The sequence below is a fragment of the Ovis aries genome, chromosome X, assembly GCF_016772045.2.
Source record: "Ovis aries strain OAR_USU_Benz2616 breed Rambouillet chromosome X, ARS-UI_Ramb_v3.0, whole genome shotgun sequence".
NCBI lineage: Eukaryota > Metazoa > Chordata > Mammalia > Artiodactyla > Bovidae > Ovis > Ovis aries.
In genome coordinates this window covers 13,706,058-13,727,647 of record NC_056080.1, presented here as the reverse complement: position 1 = coordinate 13,727,647, position 21,590 = coordinate 13,706,058, and the positions used below count along the sequence as shown (strand labels likewise).

The following is a 21,590-nucleotide window of genomic DNA, read 5'->3' as shown; positions in this document are numbered from 1 at the left end:
AGTAGTCACAAATGAACAAATGCCAGCCATCTGCACATTTCCACACTTGCAACCTCATTTTCCAGTGAAGCTGTTTCCAAACCTAATCTAGATCACAAGGTATGGAAGAGGTATAATTGTTAAAACTCAAATCTGTCAGTGAACCTGGTTATTGACTTTGATTTCATTGCTTCTTTGGGTAAGCCTTATCAAATCCTTTTGGAGACAGTGATATAGGCAGCAAATCACTGCACCGTTTTCTTTTGCCTGAGTGTTTTGCTTTTGGGAATAGGTTGTGCCGGGACCGTATCAATGATGCCTTCCAGCTGGATGACAACAGCCTGGAGTTTCTGGGGATTCAGCCGACACTGAGACCCCCTTACGAGCCACCTGTCACCATATGGCTGATTATCTTTGGGGTCGTGATGGGAGTGGTAGTGATTGGTATTGTTGTGCTCATCTTCACTGGGATCCGAGATCAAAGGAAGTAAGTGACCTTTCTTGGACTTATTTATCCTAAAACAGAACAGTTTCATGAAAACTAACTGGAAAATTTGCAGTAAGTGGTAGGTTGTACAAGCCAATTACGCACGTGGACAATTCCACAGCTGCACATTCTTGTGCACCCGCTAGAAGTTCACCAGATTTCATCAGCACTTCACCACCCTAGCAGGCCCCACCATACAGGAGATCTCCAGCCTGGGGTTTACTACTGGTCTGCCCCAGTAAACTCCGTCCTGGCCACAGCATCATTTCCCTACTGCTAAAAGGCACTCCAAGTTCTGCAGTGGTGAGTGGGCTCGGGGCGGGCGGGGGCGGGGCGGGGGGGGGGAATTATCCTTACTGAGGAGTCCTCCTTAGTCTAGAAGTGATCCTAGAGAATGCATTAGTGATGGATTTGAACTGTGAAATCGTTCAAGAATGAGCTCTGAGGTTTGCTCCAAACTGCTATGCTTGAATCCTCTGCAGCCCTCCTCCCATGGCCTGGACGCCTTACTATACCCTCAGTTCATGGGTCAGGCACCCTCTAAATTGTTCTCAAGTTGAAGATCCAAGTTCACTGTGGATTTAAATCACCAGAGGCCTGATGTATAGTTGTGCCCTGCCACTAGATTTGTTTTCTGATCTTGAGACAGCGTTTATTTTGTTGGGCTTGTGTAATTGAGGTTAATTATATTTTATAACACCTAACAAAACTCTTTGCACACATTAGGTTGTTTAAATGTGTTCTTTAATTTTTATATACACTAGTCTGTTTTGCTTAGTCTTCTTCACTATATTGTTTCCACAAATAACTTCATTTTTAAAATTAGGCATTGACAAAAATATATTCATATAGTAAAAATGTTTTAAATACAAAAGGATATATAGAGTTTTCCTGTCACTCTTTGCTTCCAAGTTCCCTTCCTAAAGTTGACAAAAATGGTCAGTTTTAAAAAAAATTTTTTAATTGTATAGTTGATGGACAATGTTGTGTTAGTTTCAGGTATACAGCAAAGTAATTCAGTTATACATGCACACACATCTATTCTTTTTCCGACTCTTTTCCCATAGAGATTATTAGAGAGTACAGAGTTCCCTGTGCTATACACTGAGCCCTTGCTGGTTATCTATTTTCTATATAGTAGTGTGTATCTGTTAATCCCCAAGTCCTTATTTATCCCTCCCCCCTTTCCCCTTTGGCAACCATAAGTCTGTGACTCTGAAAAATGATCAGTTTTTTGGAGACCCAGTGTATCAGAATCTGCATTTTAGTAAGGCCCTCAGGTAACTCATACGCACATTACAGTTTGAGAAGTGCTCTTCTTCATAGTACAGGTTTGCATGTGAGATGCTATTCCAAAGTTCATTCATCAAAGAAATTCTCTTTGGGCTCTTCCTTCATGCTATACACTGCATTAATAGAAGCTACACAAAAAAATAAGACTGCTTATGTATTTCTTACATTAATGTATTCAGCAATTGTATAATATATAACTATGTAATTATGTTCATGTATATATAAGACAGAAATTCAGAGAGGCCAAGAAACCCTCTCAAGTTTGCACAGCTAGTCAGTAACGCATGAAGATATGCACTCGGTTTCTAAAGCTGGTTGTTGTAGTACAAAGCGGGCCTATCCTGACCTTCATACTTTGGAAAGTGGTAATTTAGTAGGGAAGTTTTTTATAATGAAGTGATTGGCTAAACGACCACTGAGTTCCTAAAAATAATAATAATGGTTAATATTTATTGGAGATTATATGCCAGATACTGTGAGTACTCTGCCAGCATTATTTCACTGAGTTTACATATTTGCCATCATTTTCTGAATAGTTAGACTGAGGCACAGAGGCCCCCACTCTCAGACTTCAGAGCTTATACCCTAACCAGTATCCTACTCTACCAACCATCGTGCCAACTGATCATCGGGCTAAAGAAGTGAATTCAGTGCACTCTGGGTGCCCACAGTCCATTAAAAGGGGACTGGTATGCAAATGAGTACAGGTGGTAAGATGCTGAGATGGAAAAGATACCCGGGCCATTGGAGTCCAAGGGAGGCCGTGTCACTCTAAGATCATGATATTAAGGTGAGTTCACTTTATTTAACAGGAAAAATCAAGCAAGCAGTGAAGAAAATCCTTATGGCTCTGTGGACTTGAATAAAGGAGAAAATAATTCAGGATTCCAAAATACTGATGATGTTCAGACTTCGCTTTAGAAAAATCTTTTTTATTTCCTCTTGAGATGATTTTATTGTATGTAAATATTACTTTCACAGTACAGAACATAGGCAATTATAAGAATGTCATTAACTGTCAAAGCTCTGGCTCTGTTCAGGAAAAGCTGTCCAAAGAAGGCATGCCTGAGAAGAGGGCATCTCCCCTTGCATCACTTTTAGTACTTGTTTCTGCCTCAGGACTTGACTTCTATTTCCTTAAAGAGATGTTTCTGTTTGAGAATAGAGACAGTATGTCTTTGGCCTCACAGGCTGTTCAGGGGTAATGGAAATGGAAATTTCCATTGTGTTGCTGGAGATGGAAAAAAAGGATACAGGGCAGGAGCAAGTGTGTGGAATCTGGACAGATGGCTCTTAAGGACGTGCCTGTGAATGGATGGAGCTGCGAGGTGGAGCCTGGCATGGACTGTTCACTTGGGTTTACTTCAAGTGTAAAGGAGGACATGCTCTCTTCACGTTAACTTAATCTAAGTACTCTAGTGATTCTCCCCAGTCATGATTGGACCAGAACATGCCTTCTTCAGAGTGACAGGGCTACAGAAGAGAGAATCCAGACAGCCATTGGAGGACATTGCCTTTTTGCTTTCAAGCTGCTTGGCCACCGTCTTTCTGACATCACCCTAGCCCTAGGGGCCGCCATGAACCCCCTCCCAAGCTGCCATGATAGGAACTTGCTCCCGTTGCTCTCTAACTGTGAAGTGCACGGGGACCCCAACTGAATGCCGCTTCTGAAGTGGGCTCCCAATCTCTTGAATCTTCTGTATTTACCCATAATGTTTGAGTAGTGCTGAGCACAAAGCTCACAAAGACAATAAACACTTGATTTACACACTCCTGTGGTCTCGTGTGTACTTCTGTGCTCGGCCTTCCGTGGATTCTCTCTGCTTTTCACTTCCAGGGACAAAGCTGCCTGGGTGTCCCGACCTCCCACATGTCTTGAAGTGCATCCCAGTATGTTCAGTTACTTTATTGTATAAAGTGATCATGTTCAATAAAATCAGTTGAAAAGAGTTGTGTTAAGAGCATCTACACTCTTAGGTTAGGAGCCAAACTTGGCAATGGTTTTACAAATCTCAGAGCCCCTAGCCCAGTTCTGAGCACAGAATCCAATACAGACCTGAAAACTGGTATAAAATGGATTATGTAGATTAAAATATCCAAACTCTACCTATCAGTTCACTTTATGTGGTGACCAGCATACTGTAGAGTAACTTAGTCAAGTAAGAAGAACTAGCAGCTTGTGCTCAAAAGACTAGAACTTCCTGCTCGCTTTTAGGAAAGGGCTTTTAAAGGCAACATTAGAGCTGAGGGTTGTAGGGTGCCTGATCAGCTTGTGGACATTCTTCTGATCGGCTGATGGTGAGGTAGCTTGGGTGGTATTTCAAGAGTCAGCATCATCAACCTTCTGGTTGTAACCGGTCTGGGGTCTACGTGCTGGTGGTCAGGATGCAGTTAAGTTCTTACACCTGGTAGGGATCTTAGTATCTGCCAAACAGCTCAAGGACATGGCTCAGGATATTATCTGTAACCCTTGAGGAGGAACTAAAGTTCCTTTACTTTGCTTTATGGCTAAACTATGATTATTTTGTCTTGATTGACTGTTTTTCTTTGTTTCTGCATTTTCTCTTTTCTCTTATGAAATTTGCCCTTTAGAATGCAGGGAAGGTCTAGGAAGCTAAAAATTTTCTACAAACAAGAGGCAGGGTGATGGGAAAAGGGGGGGTGTCTTTCCCCAGGAAGGTCCCATAGAGTCCTGCTCAGTTTCATCTTTAGAAGATCAAGTATATAAAAATAAGGAGAAGAAAGAAAAACACCCTTCGGCAGGGGGGACCAGGAAGACCTAGTTTGGGCATGAGAAATCTTTCTCATGGGGGCATTAAGTCTGTGGTGCAAGTCTCTGGTGGATGGAATCAGAGCTGCAAAGACTGGCACCCACTCCTGACAGTGAGCCTGTTGAGGGGGAGGGGCTGTATCATTTGTTCCTTTTTCTTGGGGAGGAAGGAACCTGGCACACAGTACCTGCTAAATAAATGCTCACTGAACATATAAATGCCCTAGTGGCTGTTTCAAAAGTTCCATGAGATTTGTGTGCCTCTGTTAAGAGAAAAAAAAAAAAAAAGGAACAAATAACCAAGAACAATCATTCACAATAGCTGAGGGGGAGAGGAATGAGGAAGGGTGTGAACATCTCTAAAGGGAGATTGTTCTGTCTAGAAAACAGTAGCGTCTTTTCACTGTAACAGAGCCCTTCACATAATCTTTCTCTCTCCCTTCTTGACATTACAGACATGACAATGACGGACTCCAAAATGATGAAAACCTAAGGGTTCAGCAGCAGGCCGTGAAGGTGGACATTCCCAGGAACAGTTTGAAAGCTACAGTACCTTTTAGTAATAGTCCTGAGAAGCTAAAATAGGACTCCTGTACTTCTGTGTCAAGATAGAAGACGGAAAGAGAAAGTTCAGTTATCAAATTAGCCAGAAGTCCCCAGGCTCCAGACTGGAGGATTTTAAATGGTTACAGTAGGCCTCTCTTATCCCCAGTTTCACTTTTGGTGGTTTCAGTTACCCGCAGTCAACCACTATATGAAAATATTTAGTAGAAAATTTCAGAAATAAACAATTCATGAGTTTTAAAGTGGTGAAATCTCGTGACGCCAACTCTGCTCCCCCCAGGACGAGAATTGTCCCTTTGTCTGGTGTGTCCCGCCCATTAGTCGCTTAGTGGCCGTAGTTATCGGATCTGCTGTCACCGTCTCACAGTGCGGTGTTCAAGGGACACTTGTTTTTCTTAATCCTGGCCCCAAAGTGCCAGAGGAGTGATGCTGGTGATTTGGAAATGCCAGAGAGAAGCCCTAAAGTTTTAGTTTCCTTTAAGCGAAAGGGTGAAAGTTCTCAATATGGAAAGAAAAAAATGAATGCTGAGATGGCTGAGATCTACGGTAACAATGAATCTTTTATCGGTGAAATTGTGAAGAAAGAAGAGTTCATACTAGTTTTGCCGTCTCACATCAAACTGCAAAAGTTACAGCCGCAGTGCATTAAGTGCTTAGTTAAGATGGAAAAGGCATTAAATTTGTACAGTTAGATATTCTGACAGAGAGACCACATTCACATAACTTTTATTACAGTATATTATAGTTGTTCAATTTTATTATTAGTTATTGCTGTTAACCTCTTACTGTGCCTAACTTATAAATTAAGCTTGATCATAGGTATGTATGTATAGAAAAACATATTATATATGGGGTATGGTATTATCCTTGGTTTCAGGTATTCATTGGGGGTCTTGGAATTTATCCCCTGCAAATAAGGGCAGAGTACTATAGAAAGCAACAATCTGATACAAGACCATGGTTATAATTGAGTTGAAATTCATAATAGTTTGAGCATAAGGAAAAAGGCATCAAGTTTTACCGTAGCATCTTTAAAAGTTGTCTCTGTGACACATAGTTAACATATTATTGAATAATGTTGTTTAGTTTCAGTTGTATATTTGTGTACATGATGACATAAATCCATTGTTCTGATTTGGATATCAGATGAGAACTGTATCATTTGAATTGAATTATGAAACACCTAATGGTGCCCACCACATAATGAGGTCTCCTAGGGCAATTCGGAATGATTGCACAGAAATATCTGGGAGGTTATTAAAAATACAAATTCTCAACTTGCGTTCAGACCTGCTGTACCAGAATCTCTGGGGTAGTTCCTAATGAATCTGTGTTTTCATAAACTCTCCAGTTGATTCTCATGCATGCTAAAGACTGAAACCATTGAGACATGAAGGCAGGTGTCACCATTTCTATACTTGTTAATAGCATATTTAATTATCATGATAGTGGTGATATTAAGAAAAACAACAAATATCCAAAAACTAATTTTTCATTTCTGCTCAATCTTTACACATAATATACATCCTCTCTATTTTGCAGTCAGAAAATGTGCTTCTGCTATAGGCTGGGAGGTGTAATACTAAGAGAAGCATAAACAAAATCACTAACTTGACCTAAATATCAAGGAAATCTTTTGTTTCCTACCTTGTTTTTTTCTAGATAATAGAACAGATAAAACAGCACACAGAATACCGTTAAGCAAAACTAGCTAAATTACAACATCTGTGCTAGGCTACTTTCCTTAAAAAGAATGAAAATGTTGGTCAACATTTATACTCATTCTCATCAGATCTTCTCACTTCTTCTTCAAGGCTTGTCTTTTTCCCGAAGTGGTTCAATGGATGATAGGAGCTGCTGAAATGTGGGACGCTTTTCTGGAAGCTAGATAAAAGAAAAATCCAATGGTTTAATTTATGAGGGTTCCGATTTAAAATAAACTATGTAAAATATTTATACTTCAGTCCTAAAACTAGCAATTCTTAAAATGTGGAAATGCTATAGACATTTCTTCTAAAGAGAAAACAAATAGAACCCTAAGAATTGGGAAAGAAAAATAAGAGTATCTTTATTTGCATAAGATACGACTGCATACCTTGAAAAACCAAGAGAATTAATGATAGAACAAACCCAAATAACAAAGGAATTCATCAGGAGAGCAGCATATAAAATTAACTGACAAAATCTATAGTCTTCCTGCTGCTGCTGCTGCTACTGCTGGTAAGTCACTTCAGTCGTGTCCGACTCTGTGCGACCCCATAGACGGCAGCCCACCAGGCTCTGCCGTCCCTGGGATTCTCCAGGCAAGAACACTGGATAGTCTCCATATATATACACACACAATAACCAATTAGAAGATATACTGGAAGAGAAAACTCCATTTACAATAGCAACAAACCCCAATAAAATACTAAAAAAAAGTACCCCCAAAATGAGGAAAACTTTAAAATGCTGCTGAAAAACACAAGTGTAGAATTGAGCACATAGAAAATAACATTGGTTGTCTTTGAATAGGACACATCAATAACATAGAGATGATGAATCTCCCAAGTTAGAATACAAACTCTTCCAAATATGAACAAGCTTGTTTTAAGCTGAACAAATTGATTATCTAGTTTGTGGATTTTAAATATGCAAAATAGCTAAGAAAACTATTCAGAAAGAGCCAGACACAACTTAGCAACTAAACCGGCACCAAGAGAAAAGGAAGCAGGTGTGACTTACAGGTGTCTGTTTCTGAGTGGGAAAATAAAATTATGACTACAAAAAGTGGTAAAGAGTTTTGTGGAAAGTGGACGCTGGGAAAAGAGTTTTGTGCACGGTCAAGACTGACTAAGTTTAAAATAAAATTTAACTGTAAGTGAATTTAAAAGTAAGCTGAGCTTCTTAGGTGGTGCAGTGGTAAAGAATCCTGCCAATACAGGAGACGCAGAAGACATGGTTCGATCCCTGAGTGGAGAGGATTCCCTGGAGAAGGAAATGGTCACCCACTCCAGTATTCTTGCCTGGAAAATTCCATGGACAGAAAGGAGCCTGGCGGGCCACAGTCCATGGGTTCACAAAGAGTCGGACATGACAGAGCAAGTAAGAAGAGCATAACCACAACTAAGACTCGACAGAGCCATAAAGAAATATGAACAAAATTGTTGGCACCTATAGTGCTGGCTTCAGCAGGGGCCCAGGGCCATCGTCACCTGCTCTGTAGCAAGTGTGCGCATGCTCAGTCGCTTCAGTCCTGTCCGACCCCATGGACTGCAGCCCGCCAGGCTCCTCTGTCCATGGGATTCTCCAGGCAAGAATACTGGAGTGGGTTGCCATTTCCTTCTCCAGGGGAATCTTCCAGATTCAAGGACTGAACCACATCTCCTGTGTCTCCTGTACTGCGGCCAACTCTTCACCACTGAGCCACTCGGAAAGCCCCTGGAGCAAGTGCCTGCGCTCAGAAGCGCTCCTTCGGGCGGTGACCCAACAAGCCGCCGGGTGCGCCGCGCCGCTGCCCGCCCCGCCCCGTCGTGGGGCACTCGCCTCGTGCCAGCAGCTGTACATGATGTGGTAGACGGTGTCCGACGCCAGCTGGGGCCGGTAGAGCCGGTGGCCCTGGGAGACCTTCACGACCACCTGCGAGTTGTCGTACAAGTCGTAGGGCTGCTTCCCCAGGCTGAACACTTCCCACATCAGGATCCCTGCCCCGCGACGAGGGCGGCCAGCCGACAGAGGAAAGAGAGCCCACGTCAGAATGTACAGTTTGTCACGTGAGCTTCACGCGTCAGCAAGGCTCTGGGTCAGAGCCTGGGTCCCTGGGGGATGAGTCCCAGCAAGAAGGGCGGGTTAGGGAGGACAGACTGGGCTAGCCCTTCTGGAGCCCCAGCTCTCTTATTCCTGCTCCCTGAGGCCCCGACGCCCATTCTTGCTGGGAAACGGGGAGGCGGCCTGGGTCGCTGCAGGGGGAGGTCCCTGGGGCCAGGGCCCCTGGGCTGCTTCAGAGAGGCGGCGGCCCCGTCGAAGCCACAGGGACAGCCCCAGCTTCAACCCTTCGAGCGAGGCGCGGAAGTCCCCGCCCTTTCTCTCTGCCTTGGCAATAATTTCCTGGCACTCACACATTACCTTTGGGTGGAAATTTAAGATAAGGTCATGGACAACTTTCCGGCTTTTCTATTGCCTCAGTCCTCTGGAAGGTGGTTCTCCACCTTCTTGGCACCAGGGACCCATTTCGTGGAAGATAATTTTTCCCCGGGACCGGAGGGGGCAGGATGGTTTTGGGATGTTTCAAACGTGTTACATTTATCATGCACTTTATTTCTAAGCTAATGTTGCCACTGATCTGACAGGAGGCACCGGGTCTCTGCCCTAGAGGTTGGGGACCTGTGTTCTAAAATACTTTGTGGGTCAGGTGTCCTTTTGAGAATCTGCTTAAAACCATTGGCTTCCCCTCAAGACAGTGAATGCACAGAATTTTCTGACTCATTTTCTGGAAGTTCACAGAGTGTTTTCTGGAAGTATCCAGAGTATGGCAGACTCCAGATTAAGGAACTGAGCTCTGGTCATGGTGGGCAAGAGGGTGGCGTCTGGGGCCAGTCAGACATGGCTTTTGAGGCACAGGTTTGCCACTTACAAGGTGGGCAAGCTTCTTTGCCCTTCTCAGTTCTGCTTTCCCGTCTGTAATATGTGGATATTTGCATGTCACAAAGTTGTCATGAGGATTGAACAGGATGAAACACTGGGAGCACTTAAAGGACACTGGGGACATTTTAAGCTCTCTAAATGGTGGCCATTGTGCTGTCATACTAGCCATGCCAGAGAATTCCAGCAGTCAGCCAACCTCAAAAGCTTTAGAAAAACAGACATATGTAAGCGGGGAGAAAATTGTTCTAGAACCATAACTGAAGTACTAACTTCAAAACTTTGACTTTTAGGGCTACAGATTTTATGTAAAATATTTATAGTCAGGCATTATTACAATTTGTGGAGACTGTGTGTGTGTGTTTTAAACATTCTAAAAGAACCATCCAAAAATTTGTTGACTCCTTCACAACTCTCTCCTTTGAAGCGGGTCCACTTATCTCATGAATAATATCATTGCTTAAAATGTCTGGGGCTCCTCTTTGATAATTGCTTTCAGAGGTTTTGGTTTATTTTGAGTATTCTTACTAGGGTCAGATTATTTAAGAATGAATTTAGTTTTTGGAAACAGCCAGAAAATCTTTGCAGCCAAATTCTGGCACATAAAAGATAAGCAGTTGACCTGGGTAATACAATTTTTGGTCAAAAAGCAGTTATGACTATTACGAATTCTGATATTTTTTTCTGAGTAAGAAATTTTTATTAACTTGAAAACAAAGTATTTGCAGGGTGTTATGGGTATACAAACTAACCTGATTAATTGCCCTTTACACTCCGGAAATATCTTTGTACTGTATTCAGTCAGGGCTCTGGGGCCACCTTTAAGGGGCAGAGTAGTGGCTTGGCTGCCTGGGGTCTAAACTCCTTCTTGGTCTACTGGAGACATTCTGATTTCATCTATTTGTACACTGGGACTTTGACTAAGATATATTTTAAATAAAACAATTTTCTGATAGTTGGAGTGGGGCGGGCCTGGATTCTTATCTTTTTTTAATATCTTTTATAAGGCATATGAATTGGTACAAAGAGATTGAAACTAATTTTGACAAGTTCATCAGCACAAAATTACATCAAGTATTCACTAAAATGCTCTTCGTAGTTTTTCCTTTTTCTGTATAATTCTTGGAATATTTTTTACAATGAACAATACCACTTTTATAAAAGGAAGAATTATTTTAAAAAATTATCACATAGAAAAATAAATGGCTAACTAAATTTTGCTTTGTTCAGACAGTCTCAGTTGTCATGTAGAAAGTCAAATTATACTTATGGACTAAGACAGGCATGAAATAGTTCTCAGTTGTATTTAATATATTCCATAACCTTATGATAATTTGTAATACTTATCCTGGGCCCATCTGACAGTGATTTTAAACAAGCCTGACATTCCTACTGATGTGGAAAAATACCAGAATATCTACAGAAGCCCAATTTAAGAATTATCTCTGTTTTCTAATTGCTGCTGCTGTTTATTCGCTAAGTCGTGTCCAACTCTTTGCTACCCCATGGACTGTAGCCCGCTAGGCTCCTCTGTCCAAGGGATTTCCCAGGAAAGAATATTGGATTGGGCTGCCATTTCCTCCTCCAGGGGCTCTTCCTGACCCAGGGATCAAACCTGTGTCTCCTGTTCGGCAGGCAGATTCTTTACCACTGAGCCACCAGGGAAGCAATTTTGTAATTATGTTTACTTAATTTCAATGCAGATCTTTTAATAAAATAGGGAAGGCCACATAGTAAGTTTGCTAGCTTTGAGGGTCATGCAGTCTCTGTGGCAGTTAACTGCTGCAAGCACAAAATCAGCCACAGACGATACATAAACCATTTGTACAGAGGACATGGCAGCACTCCAATAAAACTTCCCCTGTAGAAACAGGCCACTGGAATTGGTTCTGTGTCATGGTTTGCTGACCCCTGATCTAAATGATGAATTTTAACAAAGACACTAGCTGAAATTGGGATGGGCCAAAGAAAGTGCTGACTCATGTTTGGTGTTTACACCAGGCATGCCCCCCCAGATTGCTCAACTCAGAATAATGGTTATCATGCCACTTTCATGCACAAAGCTGATGACTTCGTTTTAAGCCCTTCAACGTTTTATGCCTCATGCAAACTGGGTTTTAGTTTTCAGTGACTCCTTTTTGAAAACAAAATCTTCAATGCAAAAAGCTTTTAGCCCTTTTGATTTTTATGAGGAGGTGTTAGCAACACACCAATTATACAGTAAGTGGCAGACATCCTAACACCAACCCAAGAAAGGGTCACTATCATCGTCTTCAATCCCTTGCTTATCTCTGGGTATACAGGTAATTTTGTAAGTGCTCAGAGGGTTTGCTGAAAATGGATGTTGCTGCTATGTGGTTTCCTGTTGTGGAAGCCAGCTTGTGAAATGGGTCTCATGTGGCCACATTCTTACCGAATGCCCATACGTCTGACTTGCTGCTGTATTTGAAGTAGTGAAACACCTCTGGGGCTGACCACTTGACTGGAAACTTTGTTCCTACGGAACTGACATACTGGTCATCAAGAACATACCTGCAGGGGAAAACATCAACACAGCCTTTACACCACTTGGCTGTATCAAGTGGGAAGCCCTCTGCTGGCTGATGCAGGGCTTGCAGCCATCCAGTCTCAGCTGTGGGCCTCGATTTTCTGAATCTTTCACTTTTTGGGCGTAGCTAGAGGCTGCTTATGACTTGTAAGCATTTTTAAAAAATGATATCTAGTTTTGAAAATACCAAAATATGAATGCAAAGTATTTTGTAAATATAAAATATTTTTAAAAAAACATAAAAGTGAAATCACTCTGAATCCCACCCCAAGGATAGTCATGCTACCACTTAAGATACATTTTTGCTTGTACTTTCCAATCTTTTTTTATATATAATTTGAACAAAATTGGGTTTCTGTTGTACTGAGGTTTGCTTTTATTTTTCCTTTAACGACATATCAAGAACATTTTCCCCATGGTTACAATTTCTTGTGCAGCATCATGTTTAATGGCTGAATAGTCTTCCCTCTTATGGATTAATGTAATTTGTTTAACTGTGTAAGTTGCTTCTAATCTGCTGTTGTAAGCAATGATGGACAACAATATCTTATGAAGATATCAAGATGATAAAAATATATGTTCAAGGATATGCAGTACATTTTTGTTTATAATATTTAGGGGTTCCAGAAGAGGAGCAGCTTTTCATAATGAATTTTGAAGAAAACTTAAAAATAAAACACAGGTCTCCCTATAGTGTTTTTAGGGACATGTTTGCTAAATATAGGGCTGGCTTTGGTCAACTCTTCAGATCTTTTTGAAACTATATTATCCCTCCTCAGAATTATGTTTATGTTGAATTGGCACAACTTTATAGCTGTATTTTGTCTCAGTGGCAGGGATATCTGCTTGCCCTCTAGACTCAACTGTGGGCATTTTGAGGGCAGGGATTAACCCATTTATATCAGTATCTCCCACAGGGCCTAGGCATTAGGCACTCAATAAATGTTTGTTGAATGGAAAGGCTACCAGGTATGTCTTCATTTCCTGTATAAAACCATGAAAATTGGCTCTGAGGCTTAAATAGTAAGAGATTCAGAATTCAGGAAATGGAAGATTCTTCTTAAACTGCTATCACAATCAAACTAATTTTTCAAATCCTAAAGTGTTGCTAGAATGCCAAGAGAATCTGAGTCTACTGCCTTACCTGATGCTACAGAAAATTTAATAAATGACAAGAAAAATTTTCCTAGTGTTAATGCTGTGCCCATTTGAGCATATAGTGTGAAGAAAAAACCAGAACGGGCTAAAGGAGAAACACACACACACGCACGTGTTCTCTCTCTCCACCCCACCTCCGCCCCAATCAAGGATTTTTAAACTTTTCTTGTTTTTTTTTTTTTTTCTTCCTGGCTGTAACAGGTTATATATGAATATTTAGGATCTTTTGTGGATTTATTTACATTTATAAAATATTTATCAAGGTTTTGAAAGAATTAAGAGAGCCTTGGGATAATTTCTGAAGAACAATCCTATTTTTATCAGTGAAGAAATGAGTGTTCAGGGGTGGTGTGAGTGAGGAGATCCAGGTTTCTAAGCACCCCCATCCAGAGCATGTTTTGTATCCCCGTTTAGATGTGAATGGAAATCCTTCTTTCATTGGTTGCCCTTTTGGAACTGGCTTACCTCGTCATCCCGAAGTCAGAAACCTTCACAGAGAGATCACTGTCTACCAAGCAGTTCCGAGCAGCCTTTAGAGGGAAAACAAAATTACCAATAGTGAAAATGACCAAGGATCCCCTGACATCAAAATCACACATTTTCCTTCTCTTTGGGACATTTGTCAGCAAAATCTAAGATATCACAACCCCAAATGCTATATTTAAAAGGAAATATCTAGAGTATAGATGTCGTCTTTTTTCCTTTGCAATTTTCAATCTTCCACAATGACAATGTGCTCACAGAAGTATCTTCCCTCAAGCATCCATCCTTGTCAAACAGCATGAGAGGTATTAGACATGAAACACAGAACCTGAGCTCATCAACAAGAAGGGAAAAATCACGTCCAGGGGTTCCCTCTCCATTGCTAGGACCCTGTGTGTTAACAGGCGCTTTGAAGGTGTAAATGCGGCACTGAGAATCCGGAATGCACTGGCCTAGCATGCGTGGCACGTTTGCTGTTTAGCACCAGAAAATCTCTAAAGATCAATCAATACCAGTGCAAATCAAGCAGAATACTCTCCACATCCACCCTGACTCAAAGATGCACGCATTTCATTTCTTGTATTTTCAGTTATCGTATTAAATGATTGCTTTAGCACTAAATCCTTCATGGAGTAAAGGTTAGCTTGGGTTAACTGGTTCTGGGAAACACTAAATTGACCAAAATCTTTCCTTTGCATCTGTTTTCCATTATACCACAACCTAACTACATAGACCTTGATGGCTTCTTTAGAAATTCTTTTTATACTTGAAGTGTTTTATTTTGAATTGTGGTTTTTATCACAAAAGTGTCATGTGCTTAAGCAAATGAGCAAAATATTGGTTGGTCAAAAAGTTCATTTGGGGTTTTTTTGTAACATCTTATGGAAAAACCCAAATGAACTTTTTTGCCAATGCAGTGTAAGTGAAGATGCTCTCTTTGCCGTCCCTCCCAATGGCCCCGTTGCTGGAGACGGGAGCTGGAGATGGCTTTCTTTCCTTACCAAGTCCCGATGTATGAATTGGTGGCTCTCCAAGAAGGCCATGCCTTCACAAACATCATAGCACATTTCTAAGAGCTGGGAGGGTTCAAGTCTTTTTCCATGACTCTTCAGGTAACTCAGTAAGCAGCCATTGGTTATATATTCAGTCACTATGTATATAGGGTATCTCTTTGAACACACTCCGTAGAATTTCACCAGCTTGGGATGGTTGAGTTTCCTGGAAGCAACAGATATTCAAAGTTCAATACTGAATTTCCATACTCCATTTTCCAGATGTCCTGAAAAAGAATCACTGTCAGATTTTTGTTTGTTTTAATTTCTGCCCTTATACTGGAACAGAAAAGAGGGGTAAGTTTAGAATCTGATTCTGGGAGCATTAGCCTTTGGAGGCAGAAAAATGCTGCCTCCTTTTGGACGCTGACAACCTCAGCATCCATTAAGCTGCTTTGGGTTCTTGTTCAGCTTTCCTGCAGAGAATCAGGGAAGCAGTGGTCTGTCTATTACCTCAGAAATCCTGCTTAGTCTTGTAGCATTTTGAGAACTTCTATGACTGATTTGGAGGAAGCTATATCCTAAGAGCAGTCACTTCCATTTTAAAGCATCTAACTGATGTCTAAACATTTCATTAAAAAAAATAGAATATGAAGGTAAAATGAAAACAGTTGTCATATTAGAGAAGTGAGATTAGTTGTGATTTTCCTTTCTTTTAAAAAAGCTTCATTTTGAGTTATTATTATGTCATTTTTTGTTAATAGATTTAGAAAATAGTAACTACATGACATGGGCTTCCCAGGTGACTCAGTGGTAAAGAGATCCTCCTGCCAAGCAGGAAACATGGGTTCCATCCCTGGGTCAGGAAGACCCCCTGGGGGAGGGCATGGCAACCCACTCCAGTATTCTTGCCTGGAGAATCCCATGGGCAGAGGAGCCTGGCGGGCTATAGTCCATGGGGTCACAAAAGAGTCGAACATGACTTAGCAGCTAAACAACAACCAGAACCACATGACATAGCACTTCTAGTAGGTTCCCACAGCTATTATGATGTTCATCAATTACTCCTTATGTAACTGACCTACTTTTGTCAATTAACAGGATGATTCTTTTTTTCTTTTCCATTATGGTTTATTACAGGATATAGAATATAGTTCCCTGTGCTATACAGTAGGACCTTGTTGTTTATCCATTCTGTATATAATAATTTGCATCTGCATTTGCATTTTGCACCCCAAACTCCCACTCCATCCCTCCCACTTCCCCTCCCCCCGGCAGCCACAAGTCTGTTCTGTATGTCTTGTGAGTCTCTTTTTCACAGATAAGTTCATTTGAGTCACATTTTAGATTCCACGTATAAGTGATATATGATATTTGTCTTTTTGTGTGTTCACTTAATATGCTAACATCTAGATCTATCCATATTGCTGCAAATGACATTTTTCATTTTTGTGGCTAATATTCCATTATATAGTCTATGATATGTGGACTCATGATTCAGGCCTTACAGATGTTAGGGACAGTCCTGTTAGCATGAATGTCCTCTCATGATGAGGGCTAAACAACAATTTCTCAGAAGAAACTTACGTCATGGTCTGGGCCTCCTGGAAGAATTCATCTTCTGACATGGAGCCCTCCTTGATCATCTTAACAGCAACATCATACTGCCCCTTCCACTTGCCCAGATGGACCACTCCAAACTGGCCACTTCCCAGCTCCTTCAACAGGGTAATCTCTTCACGTTTCAGTTCCCAGATTCCTAATAAAGCAAGACAGGCACTCTTTAGGATAAGAATAGAAGGGTTTGAGGCCAACAGCTTCTCAAGTGACTTCCTCTCCAGTGAGACTTTAATATTGATGACATGAAGAACAGCAAGCCTTTTTTAAAAAGTTGCTCACTTAAAAAGAAAACTGTTAGTTCTGTGATCTTATGACCTGTTAAACCACATGACAGTGCCACCAGAACAGCTTCAATTAGTGACAAGAAAGATTAGAGTTAAAAAACCTCTACCAACCAGAGGTATGTTGGAAAGACTTGATGTGTTCAGTGCTCTTAGCTTGGTGAAATAACATTACATTTTCTTATAAAACAAGTTAAACTCTGATTTGGGAGGGTGTCATTATTGTAAATTTACTGGGGAAAAAAAGGAAGACAGGAAGCAGATCCTTGTTCAGATAGTGCTAGGAAGGGCCTCAGCTCTAATATATTCATTAATTTTCTTGAACAAACTAAAATCTTTTCTATCCTCCCAACCTAATTTTGTAATCTCCCTAGCATACCAAAAAGATGGATCCACTGCCTATCCTTTCTTATTCTGGGAGTCTGTGCCTGATCATGGGGCTAGTTTGCAACCTTGTATACTTATGATAATGATACTCTCCCAGATCAGAGTTTAATTTGCTTTATAAGAAAATGTTATTTTACCAAGCTAAGGGTACTAAGCACGCTAAGGATTTTTTACCGCTGAGCCACCAGATACATAATATATAAAAATGTATGTCAGTGTATGTATACATACATATAAATATATATATTTTTAAACCAAAAAAGATAGGAGTTTAGGACCACAAGGGCATGTCCTTACCACTTCCCAAGGACACAGAGATGGGAACCTTATTGGCCTTGGTCGACACAGGGTGGCGGAGTCGTGTGATCATGCCTGCAATGAAATCAGCAACAGTATCATCACTTGATCACATTGTATCACATCACATTACATTACATTGGTTCACATCTCTGCTTCTGCTGTCTCTAGAGGAGCTAAAAAAGCACGGAGTTCAGGATGTTCTCATGCAGAATCTATTCTGACCATATTCGTCCCGTAAAATTAATTTGCTGGACTTGACTAATTAGTTCTATATAAAGCAAAAATTAAAAGTGTAAAACTACTTTATGTGATTTTTAAAAATCTCATCAAAATTAGTTTCTTGATGGAATCTATTTTAAAATTTTTCCCATTTTTGCTAACTTTTTTCCTTTTTGATTATTGTGTTATTAGCTAGCCATCTGGAGAAGGCAATGGTACCCTACTCCAGTACTCTTGCCTGGAAAATCCCATGGACGGAGGAGCGGCTGTGGTCCATGGGGTTGCTAAGAGTCGGGCACGACTGAGCGACTTCACTTTCCCTTTTCACTTTCCTGCATTGGAGAAGGAAATGGCAACCCACTCCAGTGTTCTTGCCTGGAGAATCCCAGGGACGGGGGAGCCTGGTGGGCTGCCGTCTATGGGGTCGCACAGAGTCGGCCACGACTGAAGGGACTTAGCAGCAGCAGCAGCAGCACAGTGGATTTACAACACTATATTAGTTTTGGGTGTACAACCTAGTGATTCAATATTTTTATAGATTATACTCCATTTAAAGGTATTAGAAAATAATGGCTATATTTCCCTGTGCTGTATAATATATCCTTATGACTTGTTTATTTTATACATAGTAGTTTGTATTGTTTAATCCCCTACTCCTGTCTTGCCCCTTCCCTGTCTCTCCCCCAGTAACCACTAGTTTGTTCTCTATATCTGTGAGTATGGTTAGTTATATTCATACATTTGTTTAATTTTTAGATTCCACATATGTGATAACAAAGTATTTGTCTTTCTTTGTATGACATTTCACTGAACATAAACCTTCTAGTCCACCGACTTGTTGCAAATGATAGAATTTCATTCTCTTTTATGACTGAGTAATATTCCATTGTATATATGTACCACATCTTCTTTTGGAGAAGGAAATGGCAATCCACTCCAGTACTGTTGCCTGGAAAATCCCACGGACAGAGGAGCCTGGAAGGCTACAGTCCATGGGGTCGCAAAGAGTCGGACACAACTGAGCGACTTCGCTTTCACCACATCTTCTTTATCTGTTCATCTGTGGATGGATGCTTAGGTTGCTTCCATATCTCAGCTATTGTAAATAATGCGTCTATGAACATGGGGTTCATATATCTTTTTAAGTGAATGTTTTTATTTTCTTTGGATATATACCCAGGAATGGAATTCCTGGATCATATGGCAATTTCTATATATATATATTTCAGCAGTCAATCAGACACAATTAAAAAGAGTGATAGTACCCAGGGTCAGTGAGAATGAAGTGTTGCTCTTGGTGGGAGTGTACATTTCTGAAAAGCATTTGACAGTGCCTCAATTTTAAATGTCCTTAACCATTATCTCAAATTCTTTTAGGGAGTTTGGCTACAGAAACACCCATACAGGTGCACGAAGCTATATTTACTGAAACAGCCAGTATTGTGGGAAAGTATTGTATATACTCCAACTGCTTATCAGTGCAGGATTAGGTGAAAAATTATGGAGTAATTCCACACTAGAATTCTCTTTTAACAGAACAGGCTCAACTGTATACATGTGCATGGAAAGACCTCTAAGATGCTGAGTAAAGAAAGTAAGCTAAAAAGTAGTATGTGTAGAATTGGAGAAGGAAGTGGCAGCCCACTCCAGTGTTCTTGCCTGGAGAATCCCAGAGACCGGATAGCCTCGGTGGGCTGCCGTCTATGGGGGTCTTACAGAGTCGGACATGACTGAAGCGACTTAGCAGCAGCAGCAGCAGCAGTATGTATAGAATGATCTCATCTCTGTAAACATATAATGTGTATTCATACACACATATATAATATATATACATATATAATGAATGTTAGTATCAGCGTGGAAAAAAAATTCTTTCAGAATAGACACTGACTTGTTCATGGAGGTTATGTCTCCAGTGATGCACATTTCTATATTATTTGAAGTTTACAATCGTCTTCTATAGGCAGAAAAGAAACCTGCAAACATTTTAAAAGGGAATCTCTACTTCTAAGTCACCGAACTCACTGAGCTTCGTTTTTTTCTAGCCTTGTAGAGTGTATAATGTTATATTCCAGGAATGTGGGTTAAAAACCACACAGCAGGGCTTCCCTGGTGGCTCAGTGGTAAAGAATCCGCCTGTCAATGCTGGAGACACAAGTTCGATCCCTGATCCAGGAGGATCCCACATGTCGCAGAGCAACTAAGCCTGTGCCCCACAATTACTGAGCCTGTGCTCTAGAGCCCAGGAACCACAACTGCCGAGCCCTAGTGCCACAACTACTGAAGCCCGTACACCTTAGAGCCCGTGCTCCACAAGAGAAGTCACTGCAGTGAGAAGCCCACGCACTGCACCTAGAGAAAGCCAGCGCAGCAACAAAGACCCACCAGAGCCCCAAATAAATGAAGGAATAAAATTGTGTGTGTGTATATATATATATACACACACATACACACAAAACCCCACACAGCATGCATAGGGCGTGTGAGTATTTTTTTCCCTACCTTTATGGTTCCTTATATGATTGAGAGTATTGGGGGAGGGGGAGGGATAAATTAGGAGTTTGAATTTAGCAGATACACACTGCTGCTGCTGCTGCTGCTGCTGCTGCTGCTGCTGCTGCTGCTGCTGAGTCGCTTCAGTCTTGTCCAACTCTGTGCAACCCCATAGACAGCAGCCCATTAGGCTCTGCCATCCCTGGGATTCTCCAGGCAAGAACACTGGAGTGGGTTGCCATTTCCTTCTCCAATGCATGAAAGAGATAAGTGAAAGTGAAGTCACTCAGTCATGTCTGCCTCTTAGCGACCCCATGGACTGCAGCCCACCCGGCTCCTCCATCCATGGGATTTTCCAGGCAAGAGTACTGGAGTTGGGTGCCATTGCCTTCTCCGAGATACACACTACTACATGTAAAACAAACAAGGTCCTACTGGATAGCACAGAGAACTATATTCAGTATCTTATAATAACCTAAACTGGGAAGAATCTGAAAAAGAATATATATATATATATATAACTGAATCACTTGGCTGTACACCTGAAACACTGTAAATCAACTATTCTTCAATTTTAAAAAAGAGAATTTGGAGGGTCAGTAATATCCAAGAAAACTTATATTCATCAACATAAGAGAAAAACTGAACCAAGTTACCTGCTGAATTGTGTTGATGATAGTGAATAAGCTTTGGAATGGAATCAAAACAGTAGTTTTCTGCCAGGTACAGTTTGTTCTCAGCATTTGTATGCACATGGTAATGTTTGACAGTTCCTTTTTTATCACTGGTAAGGAAGAAAGAATGTTAGAATGTTTTAAATCAACAACTGAAGCTTGATTAAATAATGATTAAATCATTGTCTTTAAATCTTTGTCTTTGCAAATTTTGGAGAGGGAAGTCAGAGATGGTTTCTGTCTCGACATCTGATGTTTTTTCTGGAGGTGTACATGACAAGCCATAATTATGTAAGAGAGCTCCTCTCTAAACTCAGCAGATCCTTTGTGCTCATACAGAATTCACCTGTCATAAAATTCCCCCTTTCTGTACGGTTCTTCCCTTAGTAAGTATGAAGCAGCCATCTTCCTTTGATGATTGAGAATCCTGCAGTTTTAGGATCATTATTCTGAAATATCAATTCTCTTTTAGGATAATAATGGAGATTAAAATGTGGGAAGAAATGGTCATTAGGCTGTGGGTGGAGGCTCTTTGGGGAGTGGAGTGTACAGGATGGAGTGGGTAGGAACAGCCTTTAATTCCTCTTGTGAACTTGTACCTTTTCCACATAAAACATTCTTTTTCTTTTGCTCTACTTGTAGAAAATAGTGGTGAATTGATGCATGTTGATTTAGGCTAACCAGCAATGATGTGCCTGTCTTAGATTTTAGAGTATGGCATG

At 40.9% G+C, this 21,590-nt stretch overlaps 2 protein-coding genes across 8 annotated transcripts in view; one reads left to right on the top strand and one right to left on the bottom strand.

The window, feature by feature from the left end:
- Positions 1-6,230, top strand: part of ACE2 (angiotensin converting enzyme 2) — a 49,693-nt gene extending 43,463 nt beyond the window's left edge. For 2 of the 4 annotated variants that reach the window (XM_042242295.2, XM_042242294.2), the window contains 2 exons: positions 272-466; positions 4,985-6,230. In XM_042242295.2, the coding sequence (XP_042098229.1) occupies positions 272-466; positions 4,985-5,114 (325 nt within the window). In that variant the 3' untranslated portion in view covers positions 5,115-6,230. Of the gene's footprint in view, positions 1-271; positions 467-2,571; positions 3,530-4,984 lie in introns of those variants that run through there. The other 2 variants (XM_060408290.1, XM_012106267.4) reach the window with 1 other exon arrangement.
- Positions 5,803-21,590, bottom strand: part of BMX (BMX non-receptor tyrosine kinase) — a 45,869-nt gene continuing 30,081 nt past the window's right edge. For 3 of the 4 annotated variants that reach the window (XM_042242296.2, XM_042242297.2, XM_012106269.5), the window contains exons 12-19: positions 20,851-20,978; positions 17,480-17,554; positions 16,482-16,653; positions 14,904-15,120; positions 13,885-13,949; positions 12,127-12,245; positions 8,619-8,776; positions 5,803-6,977 (exon numbers count right to left, since the gene is read on the bottom strand). In XM_042242296.2, coding sequence (XP_042098230.1) covers positions 6,903-6,977; positions 8,619-8,776; positions 12,127-12,245; positions 13,885-13,949; positions 14,904-15,120; positions 16,482-16,653; positions 17,480-17,554; positions 20,851-20,978 — 1,009 coding nt within the window. In that variant the 3' untranslated portion in view covers positions 5,803-6,902. The remainder of the gene's footprint in view (positions 6,978-8,618; positions 8,777-12,126; positions 12,246-13,884; positions 13,950-14,903; positions 15,121-16,481; positions 16,654-17,479; positions 17,555-20,850; positions 20,979-21,590) is intronic. The other variant, XM_042242298.2, reaches the window with a different exon arrangement.